Raw genomic sequence first — 15763 nt, forward strand, 5'->3', positions numbered from 1 at the left:
TAATGTTGTAAATTATTAAATTTTCAATAATATTTTTATGAAATTATTTTGTCCGTAAATAAATTTAGTGAACAAAAAATATAGTTAATTATTATATATTAATTATTAAATTAATAATTTATTTAAAACTATTAAATAAAACTAATATATATTATTAATAAATTAATTAACATGTATATTATAAATATATATTTATGATAATATATAAATAAATAGTAAATAAGATAGTAAATAAAAAATATAGATAATGATGTGGTGAGTCAAATATAAAATTGTTTGTTGAGTTTATGATTGTAGGAAGAGGTTTATAAAAATTGTAGAGTTTTTACTTTTGATGTGATAGTACTGTAACATAGTAGGTCCCACGATAAAATTGAGTTTATAAGTTTAGGTTTACGATTACTCTTATAGGTTAAATAGCGTTGAGGAGAAATAACTGAATTTCTTATCCTTCTTTCCTTGGGTTGAAAACAAAATTTTAGCAAATACAAATTACGAAGATCAATCAACTTTATTCTACGGTGTCATTTTATTTGATTTTATATTTTTTTAATGAAATAAGGATGATTATAAAAATACCAAATAACTAAAAATCCATAAATAAAATACCTTTTCAAAAAAAAATATGAATTAATTTTGTACCGACAAACCAATGCAATCATGCCACACACACTAAAACTAAAGAATCTCTTCTAGCTGAAGCTCTTTTAGAAAAGTTATCTTTTGCAAATCATGAATAATAATAATTCTAAGAGTGGACATCCACAACTTGAAATACTAAACCGGATAAATTTCTCTCACGGATGCTTATTTGATTAGTTAATTGGTGATAATTTTACTAATAGAGTAGAAATTAAATTTTAACGGTACTTAAAAAAAACTCCTCCTCATTTGGCAATCAATTATAAATTATGAATTTTAAGAAAGAATATAATTATCTTCTACTTACGACCCAATTGAATAAATTAAATTAAATTGAGTTAAAATAAAGAAAAAATAACTTATCAATTGTTTTATTTTATTTATAAAACAAAGAAAAATCGAACTATTAGATATGGCACCAGATGGACGGTCAGATCGCGTCGACGGCATCATCCAATACCTAATTGATCTTCTATTTAAGTCGCTCACGGACAGTCACTGAAGGGCTCATCCTTTCTCGCCCACAAACACAAAGTCGCCTGCTCGCCTTCTGCTCTGTTGTTCGCCTCCTCTCGCCGCCCTCTCAATGGCCAAGGATCCTGTTCGAGTTCTCGTCACCGGCGCTGCAGGTATCGAACTCTATTCCAGATTGTGTTGTTGGTGGATCTTCATGTTTGCTACGTTTTCGATGTCGGGGATACCCTGTGCGTCTTTGATCTTTGTTTCCGCGCTTTTATGATTTTCGTAATGAAGCGAATCAAGGTCTTATTTCACGCATAGGATTTAGTTAATTGATCTTTTTTTTTTTTTTTTTTATCATAAGTATCAGATTCCTTGTTTGATAGGTTCCCGATCTCTCATCCGTGAGCATAGGGGGTTTTGACCTTATTTCTTGTTTTTGTTTTCTTTGGTGATCTTGTGAATGCGACGAATTAGGTTTCTTGATAGTTTTTATGTGGTAGATCGGGGTGTTAGATGGATTTCTGATTCTCTGTCTGTGAATCTGATTTGATCGATCTTCCTCTATATTTTTATTGATTTGTTACAGGCTATTCTAATATCTCGGTCAATTTTGAGGTACCGTTCAATTCTTTCTGTCTGTCCAGGGACATTTCGTAGAAGGTAATCTCAATTAGATCGAGTTGGGGAGCCTCTTAGGGCCCTAGTTCCCTTCCTGTCCTTTTGAGTTCTGACTCCAGATCCAATCTTTGTCTAAGATAGATTAGTAGGGGTGAAGGAGGATATAGTAAAGGAGGTTTTTTTTTTTTTTTTTTGTAACTTGAGGAACTGGTAGTTTTTCCTTAGGAGTGAGATTTGGTTGAATTGCTTTCGATAGTTCTGTTTTGCACCTTGTGATTCAACTTCCGCTTTCAATGTGGAAGAATGCGTTGTTATAGCATCAATCTGAAATCCTCCTGCTGGGTGAGATCTTCTAGCTTTGCTATGCTACTCTTCAATTAATAAGTCATTTCTAGAGTGACCAATTCCATCTCCACTTCCTACAACTTCTGTATCCTCTCTAGGTTAGATTAGATTTATCCTTAGGCCTCTCCATTTTGGCATGAGAAAGCTGAACTCTTAGGATTTGTGAATTTGTTGGTTGCGAGACCAGTCCCAATTGAGTGATAGCTTTCATGTTCTGGTTTTTCTTCAATCTTTTATTGTCAGTTGCACTTGATACAGCTGCTCCCATTTTTGAAATACTTGTTTGATTGTACAATGTCTGATTGCAACATGCAATCAATTATATGTGAGCATAGCTGGTACTGAGAAAATGAGAAAAAAATCTTGGTGTCCTGCCTTTCATCCTTTGACTTAGATGGGATATCACCCCCGTAAGAGACTGATGACTTGCATTTTTTTCATTGCCGTGCAGTTAGATCTGTGAATTAATACATGATGATGGCGATTACGTTGCACAAGTTTATCAAAAAAGAATTGCATGGTTATGCTGTCAGCATTCTAGTTTTTTGTTTTACTAAGTAGACCTTTCTAGGTTGTCTTCTCAATAAAATTTCAATTCTGATCTTTAGTTGGAAACTAATCTGGCCTATACAAAGTAATTTGGTTGGAAACTGAGATTATGATCGGCTTGAATGAACATGTTTTAGAGCTTATATGTGGTTATTAGATTCTTTGATACTGTCATGAAAATTTTCCTTTTTCTCGAATACAAAAAGCATTCTCCACATTTGCAAAATTTACTTCCTGCTTGACTTTGTGCTAAGAATGCACTCAACTATGGTTTGCTGTCTTACTCATATTTGTTCCTCATATTTTCTAAGAATCATAACTGCTTATCAACTTGGTTGTATTTCCTGTGTTGTTTGTCTTTCTTTTAAAAATAAGCTTTTGATGGTAATTTTGTTCCAATTAAATGCTTGCAAATGTTAAAATGAGTTCAAGAGCATTCAAATGGAGACAGAGAAATAAATCAGTTACCTTTTATACCTGCTCTTGTAGCAGAGCTGGAATTATATTTTTGAAGATTTTGTTATCAATTATCCAAATGGTCTTGTTGCATGGCCAACATGAATGATCTGTCTTCTAGTATGTTGGCATCGGATATTCTTATTTTTAATACTACTGGTCTTTTCCTTCATTTATTTGAACATTTCAATTGAAACTCAAAGTCAAAGAAGGATAAATTTTCTGTGCTTGCAGGCCAAATTGGATATGCACTCGTGCCTATGATTGCTAGGGGAGTGATGCTTGGCTCAGACCAGCCTGTTATCTTGCACATGCTTGACATTCCTCCTGCTGCAGAAGCTCTTAATGGAGTAAAGATGGAGCTAGTTGATGCTGCATTTCCTCTTCTCAAGGGTATTTTCAATAGTTCTCTCAGCAATTCCTGTGTATATCCTTAGTTCATTTGCTAAACATTCTAGCAACAACATTTTAGGTGTCGTTGCCACAACTGATGTTGTGGAGGCTTGCACTGGAGTCAACATAGCTGTTATGGTTGGTGGTTTCCCGCGGAAAGAAGGAATGGAGAGAAAGGATGTGATGTCAAAAAATGTTTCCATCTATAAGTCTCAAGCTTCAGCATTAGAATCACATGCTGCTCCCAATTGCAAGGTTGGATTTAGTACAACTCTTGTCCTATTTCATTTCTTGTATGACCAATTAGAAATCATCAGGTTGATATCCAACTAATGTAGTTTTTCCCCACTAATTTGACAACAATGCTTGATGCTGTTTTAGGTGCTTGTTGTTGCCAATCCTGCAAACACTAATGCTCTTATACTGAAAGAGTTTGCTCCATCTATTCCAGCAAAGAATATCACTTGTCTGACAAGACTAGATCATAACAGGGCACTAGGACAGATTTCTGAACGATTAAATGTTCAAGTTAGTGATATTAAGAATGTTATCATTTGGGGAAATCATTCTTCTACTCAGTATCCTGATGTAAGTCATGCAACTGTTAAGACATCAAGTGGAGAAAAATCTGCCCGTGAGCTTGTTTCTGATGATGAATGGTAGGGAAATAATATGCAATTTATTTTTGTGTTTCTAAGTTTGATTACTCTACACTTTTGAAGTTAAACTTGCTTATCATTCACATCCTGTTGTCACAGGCTCAAGGGAGAATTCATCACAACAGTGCAACAACGTGGTGCTGCAATCATCAAAGCAAGAAAGCTTTCTAGTGCTCTATCTGCTGCCAGCTCTGCCTGTGATCACATTCGTGATTGGGTTCTTGGGACACCTGAGGTTATTTTTCTGTTCTCTATTTAAAACTCATGCTACTTGTGCTAAACTGTCTCAAATCTTTCCCATTCTTGTGCAGGGAACATGGGTTTCTATGGGTGTCTATTCCGATGGTTCATACAATGTACCAGCCGGTTTGATATATTCTTTCCCTGTCGCATGCAAAGATGGCGAATGGACCATTGTCCAAGGTATGTAACCTTGTGAGAACAATTTATACAAATATGTGCCAAGACTGATTGAAAGAATGATCAATTAGTTCATTGTACTAGTGCTGGTTTCCATAACCTATGACATGAGCTACTATCAATTCAATCTTCAATACATTGTTTCCTGGCATGCCCTCTGATCTATCCATCCAGTTGCTATTAGACGATCATTTTGAAATAATAATAGTAAATTTTTGCAAACATCCCTTTTCTTTTTTGTTTGAAGAGGTGACAAGCTTCACAGATGCTATTTCTACAATAGTTGAGGTATAACAATGAAAAATGCTTGCAGAATAAATGTTTTACTGCTTAGACTGAAGTGATCTACATATCTTGAGTATATTTTTCTCTCTTAAAGAGATCTTACGTTCTTGGCCTTTTTAGTGGACCATTGTTCTGTTATATCTAATAGTCATTCATGGTTAGATTAAAGGAATATTTGCGCAATCTATAATTATCCAATGTATAGCAATTCCTTATGAGTTATGACATATTGATTAGACTTACAATTGAACAATTCACTGTGGGCATGGGCACGTTAGTAAGGTCAAAATACAGAAGAAAATTAGTGTCTCTTCACCCTTCAAATATATACAAGGGATGAACATGCAATTAGCAGAAGCAGATGCAAATTTAATATTGAATTAGTGACGATAATGTTTCGAAACTACTTCAAGTAATCAATTTGAGAAGTAACTTTTGATTGATGTATCTGCTTGCAATTTTCACAGGACTTTCCATAGATGAATTTTCAAGGAAGAAGCTGGATGCAACTGCAGAGGAGTTGACCGAAGAGAAGGCTCTCGCATATTCGTGTCTTTCCTAAGTTAACTGCCAGATTGGGTTTGTTTAAATAAATTCACTCAGTTGGGTAGCCCCCAATGAATTTTGTCTTATTTCATCGTAACATCGCCGCTGTGTTGGGCAACGCTTGTCATCTAAATCTGCTTCTCGTATCGTATTCAGTGAGAATAAGACTTTGAACTCATTTCCTGAGCTATGGATTACATTACTTACTCTACTGATTCTCTGTCGTATTTATGCGTTAATTTCTCTTTGAGTCGCAGTGACAGTATTATCTGGGGATTATGATTCAACTACTGCACCTGTTCTGAGGACAATACATTAATACATTCGTCATGGTTGACATTTATAGGAATTTAAATGGATTTAGTACTATATTATGATCTAGTGTCCCCTTGCACGAGCGCTGTAGACACCTTCGTCGGCAGTCCTATCTTCTCTGTCGAGCAGGTAACTTCTCACACAATTGTAGCAACCATACATTTGTCCACCTTTATTTATATTCATACATATCTTAAGCTTTTGGGATGATCTATATAAGCACGTCTTAACGCACTGCATTATTTAAACACGTCGTTGAGGCGACCTGGCCACGGGTTTGAATCCGATTATTATAGCTTCCAAGGTAAGATTATTATACCTTTTAACTCGTTTAATTTATTAATCTAACTATTTTAATTAGTTATTTATTGATCTTATTCTAGTTTTTTATGAGTATATTTGATTGGTATCATGTAACTAATAATAATAAATATACTATACTGTATGAGCATTTAAAATTTTTAATCTTGAATATTATAATTTAAGAGGGAAATTTAAATCTTAAAGAAAAATTTTTATTAACTTAAATTCATTATAACCAAACTCCTAAATTCTAAAATCTTAAATCCTAAATCTATATATACATACTCCATAAATATTTAAAATTATTAATCTTAAACATTATAAATGATGAGGGAAGCTTGAACTCTAGTGAGAAAATTTTATTGACTTAAAATTATTATAATTCTACTTCTAAATTTTAAAATCGTGATCCCTAAATACATATAATATATCCTAAAAAATAAAAAATTAAAAATTAAAAAAATAAAGAATTGAGATGCCTGAATTTATTATATCCTAAAAAATAAAAAATTTAAAAAATAAAGAATTGAGATGCCTGAATTTAGTGTAGGTACCTCAACGATATTAAAAAAAAAATAAAATAAAATAAAATATCTGAAGGCTCAATTTTATAAGTTTGAATAATAATAATAATAATAATAATATTAGATCTGTTTTACTGATCTATTTTGGCTCAGTTTTTTGCAATCATCTTTCCCATTATTTCAACCCTGCTACGAATAAGATGTTCACGTTTTAAAATATCTCATAAGTCATATTTAATAATTGATCCATTGGTATAAATTCAATTAGCCGGCCCATGGAAATTTTTCAATAGTTATCCAGGTAAATTAGAAAGCGTGTGCAACGGTCAACCCTCCGACAAATTCAATGGGATGAAGTTTAAAACACTAATACACTAATTGAAGGTTGAACTAAAATTATAAAAACAATAAAACGTCAGATAAGGAAGTAGAGGATTTTAACACGGAATCAATGAATTAAGTAACTTTAATTCATAGACAGAAATAAATATATATTTTTAATTTTTAATTTTTAATTTTTTTCATATTTATAAATTTATAAATATTAAAAAAATAAAATATAAATAATAATTTTAAACCGTCATACATTATGAAAGAATTGTACCGTCTAGAAAGATCATGGGTCAAAATTTTATGAATATTAATTCACTCAGATATTATATATAATTTTATAATTAAATATATTTATATGTCACACTGCCAGAGTGCCTTGACAAAGGTAATTAATGACAGACGTTTTCCACTGGTTGGAATATCACTCTCAGCCATAAGAATTAATATTTCTGAAAGAAACTTTCTTTCTTTTCTTTTCTTTTCTCTCTCACACATTATCAATCTTGATTAACTGCACAAGCTCTTAATGTTTGCACCAATATTTTTAATTTCAGAAAAATTATATATAAAGTAATTAAAATTTGTAGACAAATAAATGGTCAAATAAATACACTGATTTAATCTGTCTTAATGATATACAACTAGGACCATTTCTTTCCTCAGAAAAATCAAAATCCAACTTTTTTTTTCTTCTTTTCTTTTATTTTTTTAAGAGAGAAAAATATATTTGTTCAGTTCAAAAGATAAGTTCTGATAGATCCCCTTCAGCTCTCACAAATAATGCTCTCCAAAACTCCATATCGTCGTCGTCGCCATTATCGCACAAGTCGAACAGGTGACTTGCATCTTGAGACATTCCTTTCGCTGAAAATTCTAGAGTGTCCTCCATCTCTGACTCACTGACACGATCTCCATTGTCGTTGCTGCTCGAGTAGTGTTCATGCGATACACCACTGTCCACCTTTTCCATCTTGTCTTCTGACTTCTCTGGTTGCATGTTTGGGCTCATGAAGAAGCTCTTCTTCTTCTTCATATGGGTGTGCCAAACATTCTTGATCTCGTTGTCCGTCCTTCCAGGCAACTTCTTTGCTATAGCAGACCACCTGTTGCCGAGAATCTGATGCAGTCGAAGGATGGTCTCCTCTTCTTCCTCGCTGAAGCTTCCTCGTTTGATGTCAGGCCGCAGGTAGTTCACCCATCGGAGCCTGCAGCTCTTCCCGCACCTCAGCAGCCCTGATCGATCATGCAACAACCAAAAAATTAAAGAGAGAAATCAGAAATGAAACTAATGATTAAGGAATATGATTCTCACCGGCTTGTTTAGGCAGAGCTCGCCAGTTGCCATGGCCAAACCTCATGATGTGCTCCACTAAAACCCGGTCCTCCTCTGGAGTCCATTGCCCCTTATTCAGACCTGCCTTCGCGCAGCAAGGAGCTCTCACCATCTTGTTAAAGATTGAATTAATTAATTAATTCAGTTCTCAGTCTCCTCTGTGCCACTGCATATATATATATATATATATATATATAGGGATTTGTGGTTTCACTGAGCAAGAAGGTGCTTCTGAGAACTTTCATATATTGAGATTGGAAGAGGCCAAAGGAAGGAGTTGAAATTTCCTTCGAGTTTGTGATTAAACGTCTCTTGTCATATCATAATGGTTGCTCACATTAATGATACAGTTGAGTTGGTCAGGACTAAGACCATGACAATCCAAGAACTTGTATAATAAGACCATGTCAGTCAAAGGTGCAGGGCTGTGAAATGATTCAATAACGAAGTTAACATTTTTTTTATCAATAAATATAAAAACAAGCATGCAAAAAATAATATACATTTTGTATGTATACTACAAGCATGTATCACATGCCAACTATGTATAATACAATATTGGTCCAATAAAAGTATACATATAAACAAGCATGCAAAATATAATATACATTTTGTACGTATACTACAAGCATGTATCACATGCCAACTATGTATATATAACATATCACATGCAAACTATATATAATATATTGAAACTAATAGGTGATGAAAAAAAATAGAATAAAAAATAATTATTTAATTGATATTTATTAAAGTTAATAGAATTATTTATATAAATTGTCTAAATATAACATATAATTTATAAGCATAGCAATAAATATAATAGATTTGGAAGTATTATTTTTGCTATTTGATTCATGTCGATCTTGATTATGATGCTTATTTTTATTGTGATGCCAAATATAATAAATCTCAATTGATTGAAATCAATTTGAGATTATTTTCCATTATCGTTATTACCCTCTGCAAACTCAACGGGAGTGTTTGAACGTTGAGTTTGAGTGCTAACTTGATGAAACGTTGTCTGGATAATGACTTGATAAATATATCAGTAATTTGATCTTTAGTAGAGATGTAAGAAATTGAAAGTTATTGAGTCGTCACACACTCACAAATAAAATGAAAACAAATCTCTACATACTTGGTATGAGCATAAAAAACAAGATTTACCGCAAGATAAGTTAGCTCCAATATTATCACACCAGATATTAGGTGTAGCAGTTGGAGAAAAGTATAATTTAGAAAGAAGAGATTGTAGCTAAATAATATCTGACGTCGCGTTAGCTATAACTTTATATTCCGCTTCAGTACTTGAGCGAGAGACTGTAGGTTGCTTCTTTGAAAGCCAGAAAATAAGATTTTGCCTAAAAAATATGACATATCCACTTGTAGAATGTCTATCTTCAGGAGATCCAGCCCAATCTATATCTCTGTATGCAATCAACTATCATAAAGACTGATGATATAAAAGAAGATCATGTAGAATAGTGCCTTTGAGATATCGAAGAATTCTCTTAACACCTTCCCAATGGTATTTAGTAGGAGCATGCATAAATTGACAGACACAATTCACAGCGAAAGTAGTATCAAGTCGTGTAATGGTGACATATTGTAGGGTACCAATAATTCTTCGGTAGATCTGAGGGTCATACATCGAAGAGGAGGATGAAGATGCAGTGAAACCACCTTCAATGATTGGTGTGGAGATAGGACGTGCACCATCTATTTTAGCTCGTTGTAGAAGTCCAGTAATATATTTGCTTTGAGAGAGAAGACAACCTTCAAAATGTGAGAGAAACTTTATGCTAAGGAAAAAATGAGCATTGCTAAGATCCCGAATAGGAAACTCTAGATGAAAAAGATGGAGTAAAGTAGTAATGCCATTTGATCACTACTAGTTATTAATATATCATCCACATAAATTAGAATAAATATTAAAAATTCCTCATTACATTTGTAGAATAGGAAAGAGTCAATTTTTGAACCAAAAATTCCCTGAGTATGAAGCCAGGTAGATAGACGATGAAACCATGCACGAGGTGCTTGTTGAAAACTATATATAGTTTTTTGAAGTTGATACACATGTATTGGAAGTTGCGGGTGGATGAATTCAGGTGGTTGCTCCATATAAATAATTTCTTCAAGGTGTCCATGAAGGAAAGCATTAGAAACATCTAATTGTCGTATTGGTCAATTGGAGCTAACAACTATAGATAGTAGCAATCCGATAGTTGTAATTTTGATGACTGGAGTAAAAGTATCATTGAAGTCAATACCTGGTTGTTGATTAAAGCCTTTAACAACAAGGCAAGCTTTGTAACATTCAATAGATCCATCTGCACGATGCTTAATTCAGTAAACCCATTTAGAGCTCACAATATTCATAAATGGAGTACAAGAAACTAAGCTCCAGGTTGCATTGTGAAGAAGAGTATCAAATTTTGTAGTCGTCGCAGCACGCCAATTTGGATCTTTGACTGCCTGTTTAAACCTAGAAGGTTCAATAAAATTTGAAGAAGCAATAAGAGCACGTGGAAGAGGATAACGAGTGGAAACTGATTGACATCGTGTATAAATATCGTTTAGAGGGAGTATTCGCTGAAGAGTATCATCATCAGAGCTATTCGGAGATGAGTGGTCAGGCGGATGAGAATCAAAACTAGAGAGTGGATCACAACTAGCCGCTGAGTCTATAGGAATATGTGGAGATGGAGTAGGACCCATGATACCATCCCCCCTTGTACTTTCAATATGTCGGGATTCTAGTATATTACTCGGTGATATTAGATAGGTGCCTTGATTATTTGAAGGAGGATTCGAGGTAGCAACTGCAAACGAAAAAAGACATTCATCAAAAGTAACATGTTGAGAAATATATATCCGCCCAGTCAAAATATGGAGGCAACGATACCCATGATGCAAATTACTATAACCAAGGAAAATATATTGTAGAGAAAGAGGGGGTTTAACTTGTGTTTAGAGTAAGGTTGTAGCCAAGGATAGCATGCGCGACCAAAGATATGAAAGAAAGAGTAATCTGACAGACGATTATAAAGTCTTTCCAATTGACACTTATTTTGAAGTAGTAGAGTGGGTAAATGATTGACAAAGTAGATTATAGTTTGGGCAATATTATCCAAAAATTTAAGTGGAACTGAGGCATGATTAAGAAGAGCTAAGGCAGTTTCAACCACATGATGATATTTTCTCTCGGTGGATCCATTTTGTTTAGGAGTTTGGAGACAAGAGACTCGTTGGAGGATGCTAGAGGAAGTAAGATGACGATGAAATGCTTGATACTCTTTACCCCAATCAGAATGAAGGGAGAGTATTTTATGATCAAAATAACGCTCAACATGCTTTTGAAAATGATAAAAAATATCGAAGAGATCATATTTTCTTTTCATAGGAAAAATCTAAGTAAACTTGCTAAAGTTATCAATAAAAATAACATAGTAAAGAAAACCCTAATTAGAAAGAATAGGCCCATACATCAAAGTGAATAATTTCCAAAGGAAATGTAGAGTTGCGAGTAAAGGATACAAAAAGTAGTATATGAGATTTTACTTTCATACAAGCTTCACATAAATGAGATGATGACGTTAAAGAAGTTGGTAAACCAAAACGATTAATAATGTCCTGAACAAGACGTAGAGACGGATGACCAAGACATGCATGCCAAGAGAATTTGCCCGTGCGTTTTCTAAGAAAGGTTTTGAGAGAGGTGGGTTGAAGATGATAAAGACTGTTTTTAGTGTCCCCTTGGAGTAGAATAGTTTCTGTTGCGGGATCCTTCACAAGACAATGATGAGGATGAAATTCAAAAAATACATTATTATCAAGAGCAAATTGATGTACAGAAAGTAAATTTTTAGTGATAGAAGGAACATGAAGAGTGTTGCACATGTGAAAAGTATGACTATATGAATGAAAGAATGTATTTCCAATATGAGCAATTTGCAAACCTGAGCCATTGTCTATTTGTACCACGTATGGTCCATGATAAGGCGAAGCTTCTGTAACAATATCATACTCCGATGTAACATGATGAGTTGTTCCAGAATCCGGATGTCATCCTGGGGTTTCAGGAACCAATGACGTTACATTAGGAGGGATGGAGAGTGAGAATGCTCCAGAATGAGATATACTAAATTGCCTAGATGAGGAGGGGGTCGATTTGATGATACAAGTCCTACTAAAAAATTTGAATAATATCTTTTATAACAATTTTGAGCATAATCACAATAGTTGAAGCAAATTTGACAGCGTCCTTTACCTCGACCTCAACCTTTGAAACCTCCAATCTGATTTTGATGATCATGTTGGGGAGGAGATTGATTATGTTGATCAAATTATGGAGCTTTGCTAATCATGTATGCCTATAAAGACAAAGAATCTAACATCCTTTGAGATTGTATTTGTAGAAGCCTTTCATGAGAGGATAGCATATAATGAAGAGTTTCGAGTGATACTTGATCCATGTGAGTCATCACACTAGGAACAAAGCTATCATATTGAGAACCCAAACCTACAAGAACATGCATTAATAGTTCTGGATCAGAGACCGAATGTCCAATTGCAGCTAGATTGTTGGCAATGATCTTGACTGATTACATATAGCAACTGATAGAGGCACCCCCTCGTTGCACAGGCTGTAATTGTAGACGAAGTTGGAGAACCCGTGCTTGAGAGTGGGATGCAAAAAAATGATCAAGAGCTTCCCAAATCTGATGAGAGGTGTTGAGGCCAACGAGCATTGAAAGTATAGACTCAGTGATTGATGAGATTAGCCAAGACAAGACTAATTGATCCTTCTTAAATCAAATAGCATAAGATGGATCTTCTTTTTGAGGTGAGGATGAAGTACCATCAACAGATCAAGTAAGTCATGAACACAAAGTAAAGTAAAAAATTGTAATTTTCAAAGTAAATAGTTATCATGGTCAAGCTTAACGGGAAAAAAGGAACTATATGAAAAGGGAAAGATGTATTCTATGATGACACAGGGATCTCAGTAGAACTGATAAAAGATATTTTTTTCTCAATTTTTTTCTCTGTTTTTTCCTCTACTGCTCTATTTTTTTTTGCATTTTTTTCTTGCTCGTTTTTTTTACTTTTTGTTTTTTTTCTAACAGAAATGGATAAAAATAAAGAAGGAAAAAAACACAGAGAAATAAAACGAACAAATAATAACTTTACCTTACTACAATTGGCGTTGTCGAACTTACTGTCGTCGATGGAAAAGAGTTGTTGATGAAAGGAGAAGAAAAGCTGCTGCTGTCGAAGTTGCCGAGGTTGCCGTACTGTAGACGATTATATCAAACCTCAATATAGAAACTCCTGTAGCTATTGTAACAAAAATTCAGAAGAGGAGAAAGTGAAGTTGATTCTGATATCGTGTTGAAACTAATAGATGAATAAAAAAATAAAATAGAGAATAATTCTTTGATTGATATTTATTAAAGTCAATAAATTTATTTATCTAAATTATATATATATATATATATATATATATATATATATATATATATATATATATATATATATATATGTGGATGTATAGATTATTGACAAAATCAAAACCTAAGTCAACATTGAACAGCATATATATATATATAGCTATATATAAATAAAAGACAACTAGAAAAGGATGTATAGATTATGAGTTGTTGACAAATCAAAACCTAAGTCAACATTGAACAGCATTAATTTTCATTAGTAAACTATTTAATGGCTACTAGAAAAGTTATTAATGTATGATTACTACAAGCTAATTGGGTTGCATTAATTTTCATTAGTAAACTGTTTTTGAAGAATGGGTGGCATAATTGTAGAAGAAGAATGTATGATTACTAGAAAAGTTATAATCACGTTTGATACATGAGGAGATCAGTTCAGCATAAGGCTAGCTGATAAGGTTTGACGTGGCCGCCAAGTAAAGCCTTAGCATATATAGGAATATTATCGTTCGAAAATATCTTCTATCGGGCTCATACACGTTTTGAAAAGAGAAATGATATTCTTAAAAAAAAATCTCAAGGAAAACTCTTAAAGATAGACACATAAATGATGTGACCCACAAAAAAATGAAATGATGGGTCCCATCATTTATGTGTCTATCCTTAAAAATTTTCCTTGAGATTTTTCCTTAAGAATATCATAGCTCTTTTGAAAATATCCCGATTCATAATATCTTCGGTTTTTGCTTATGCTCTTTGAGAACATTATTGATAAAAAAAAAAAACATACCCATTCTACTAGTTCATATCCATTATATGGGACACTTTATGTTTGGGAACATCTCCGACCGTGGAGATATACTCATACGATCTATGAAAACATATTCTACCTAGAACATTCTCACTTTGCTCACACCCTTGCTATACACTCGTTAGGAATAATTTCGACCGAGAACATCTCCGCTACACTCATACAGTCTTTAATGTAGCGGATAATTATCGGTTCCATTAATTTCCGCACGAATATAAAAAATAACTATCGAATCCATTGATTAACCCACGAATAATGAAAGATGATCTTCTACAATCTATTGATTTGAAGGAGAATATCAGGAAATAGGAAAAACACAACGTTCCAAAAAGATGACGATGACTAAAAATAACATTAAGAACAAGCATGACTCGTTGCCACTAAAAATCTAATAAAATTTATTAGATTTTTTTTTTTAGATTTTAAAAAGGTTATTTTAGATTTTATAGGGATAAACGGAGAGGATTTAAAGTTTGTTTAAGAATACCTATTTAAACGAGGAGTTGATTAATATGGAATCCAGGTTTATTTAATTAAAAACCTAAGTTTGATTAATGTGGACGCCACTTCTCCTCGCTCGCACGTCGCCGCTGCGCTTGCTCGCACAGCACTGCCGCGGGACGACGCAGGCCATGGCCGACCGCCAGCTCTTCACCGCCAGCATCTGGCTTCTCCTTCTCACGAGTCGCTGCCTATCCCCTCACCGTGCGCATGCTGCGATCTCGCCACAGTGCCGCCTCCCTCCTCACGCATGAATTTGAAACAGCCGGAACCCAGCCGCTGCCTCGACCAGCCGTCGCCACCGTTGCAACCCGACGACCACCAGATCTCTTTTTCCCATCACAGAGGGCATGCCATCACTGGTCACTGTATCACCGAACGGGCCGCAGACCTTCTCACCGCCGACTGGGATCTGTAGGTAACACATAATTGGAGTTTTAGAATTCAGTAATTTGCTATAGTAGGTTGATTAATTCGTGGACTAATGAATTAGTAATTGATTAACAGATAGATTAATTGATAGATCGATTGATAAATTTAATTTATTTAGATATTAATCAGTTGATTTAGAAATTGATAATTAATGATTAGCTAACTCACTCACATGGAAAATTGATTAGATATTAATAAAGAGTTAACTATGTTAGGTTAATTAACTCGATGGTTAACTGAACTGTTAATGAGATTACTGTGGTACTTAGACTAATTGTATTTTATATTTGTAGGATTTGAGTTTGAGATAGACCTTTAACTCGAAGATGGTTATGACGATCTACATTTGAGGTGGGTAGATTCTGCTCGTCTTTTGC

General features: G+C 34.0%; 2 protein-coding genes across 2 annotated transcripts; one reads left to right on the plus strand and one right to left on the minus strand.

The window, feature by feature from the left end:
- The first annotated feature begins 1126 nt into the window (after nt 1-1126).
- On the plus strand, nt 1127-5586 carry LOC121992038 (malate dehydrogenase). The gene is made up of 7 exons (XM_042546156.1): nt 1127-1271; nt 3307-3465; nt 3545-3720; nt 3847-4124; nt 4224-4359; nt 4436-4547; nt 5297-5586. The coding sequence occupies exons 1-7, from the start codon at nt 1229-1231 to the stop codon at nt 5389-5391; spliced, it is 999 nt and encodes a 332-aa protein (XP_042402090.1). The 5' UTR covers nt 1127-1228; the 3' UTR covers nt 5392-5586.
- Nucleotides 5587-7467: 1881 nt separating this feature from the next.
- On the minus strand, nt 7468-8406 carry LOC121992039 (transcription factor MYB4-like). The gene is made up of 2 exons (XM_042546158.1): nt 8163-8406; nt 7468-8083 (listed from the first exon to the last, which is right to left on the minus strand). The coding sequence occupies exons 1-2, from the start codon at nt 8293-8295 to the stop codon at nt 7587-7589; spliced, it is 630 nt and encodes a 209-aa protein (XP_042402092.1). The 5' UTR covers nt 8296-8406; the 3' UTR covers nt 7468-7586.
- Nucleotides 8407-15763: the final 7357 nt, after the last annotated feature.

The sequence above is a fragment of the Zingiber officinale genome, chromosome 6B (assembly GCF_018446385.1).
Source record: "Zingiber officinale cultivar Zhangliang chromosome 6B, Zo_v1.1, whole genome shotgun sequence".
Taxonomy (NCBI): domain Eukaryota; kingdom Viridiplantae; phylum Streptophyta; class Magnoliopsida; order Zingiberales; family Zingiberaceae; genus Zingiber; species Zingiber officinale.

Coding starts and splice junctions, on each gene's coding strand:
- LOC121992038 (XM_042546156.1), top strand. CDS start 1,229: ATGGCCAAGGATCCTGTTCGAGTTCTCGTCACCGGCGCTGCAG. Junction 3,721..3,846: donor ATGCTGCTCCCAATTGCAAG/GTTGGATTTAGT, acceptor ATGCTGTTTTAG/GTGCTTGTTGTTGCCAATCC. Junction 4,360..4,435: donor GGGTTCTTGGGACACCTGAG/GTTATTTTTCTG, acceptor ATTCTTGTGCAG/GGAACATGGGTTTCTATGGG.
- LOC121992039 (XM_042546158.1), bottom strand. CDS start 8,295: ATGGTGAGAGCTCCTTGCTGCGCGAAGGCAGGTCTGAATAAGGGGCAA. Junction 8,084..8,162: donor AGCTCTGCCTAAACAAGCCG/GTGAGAATCATA, acceptor ATGATCGATCAG/GGCTGCTGAGGTGCGGGAAG.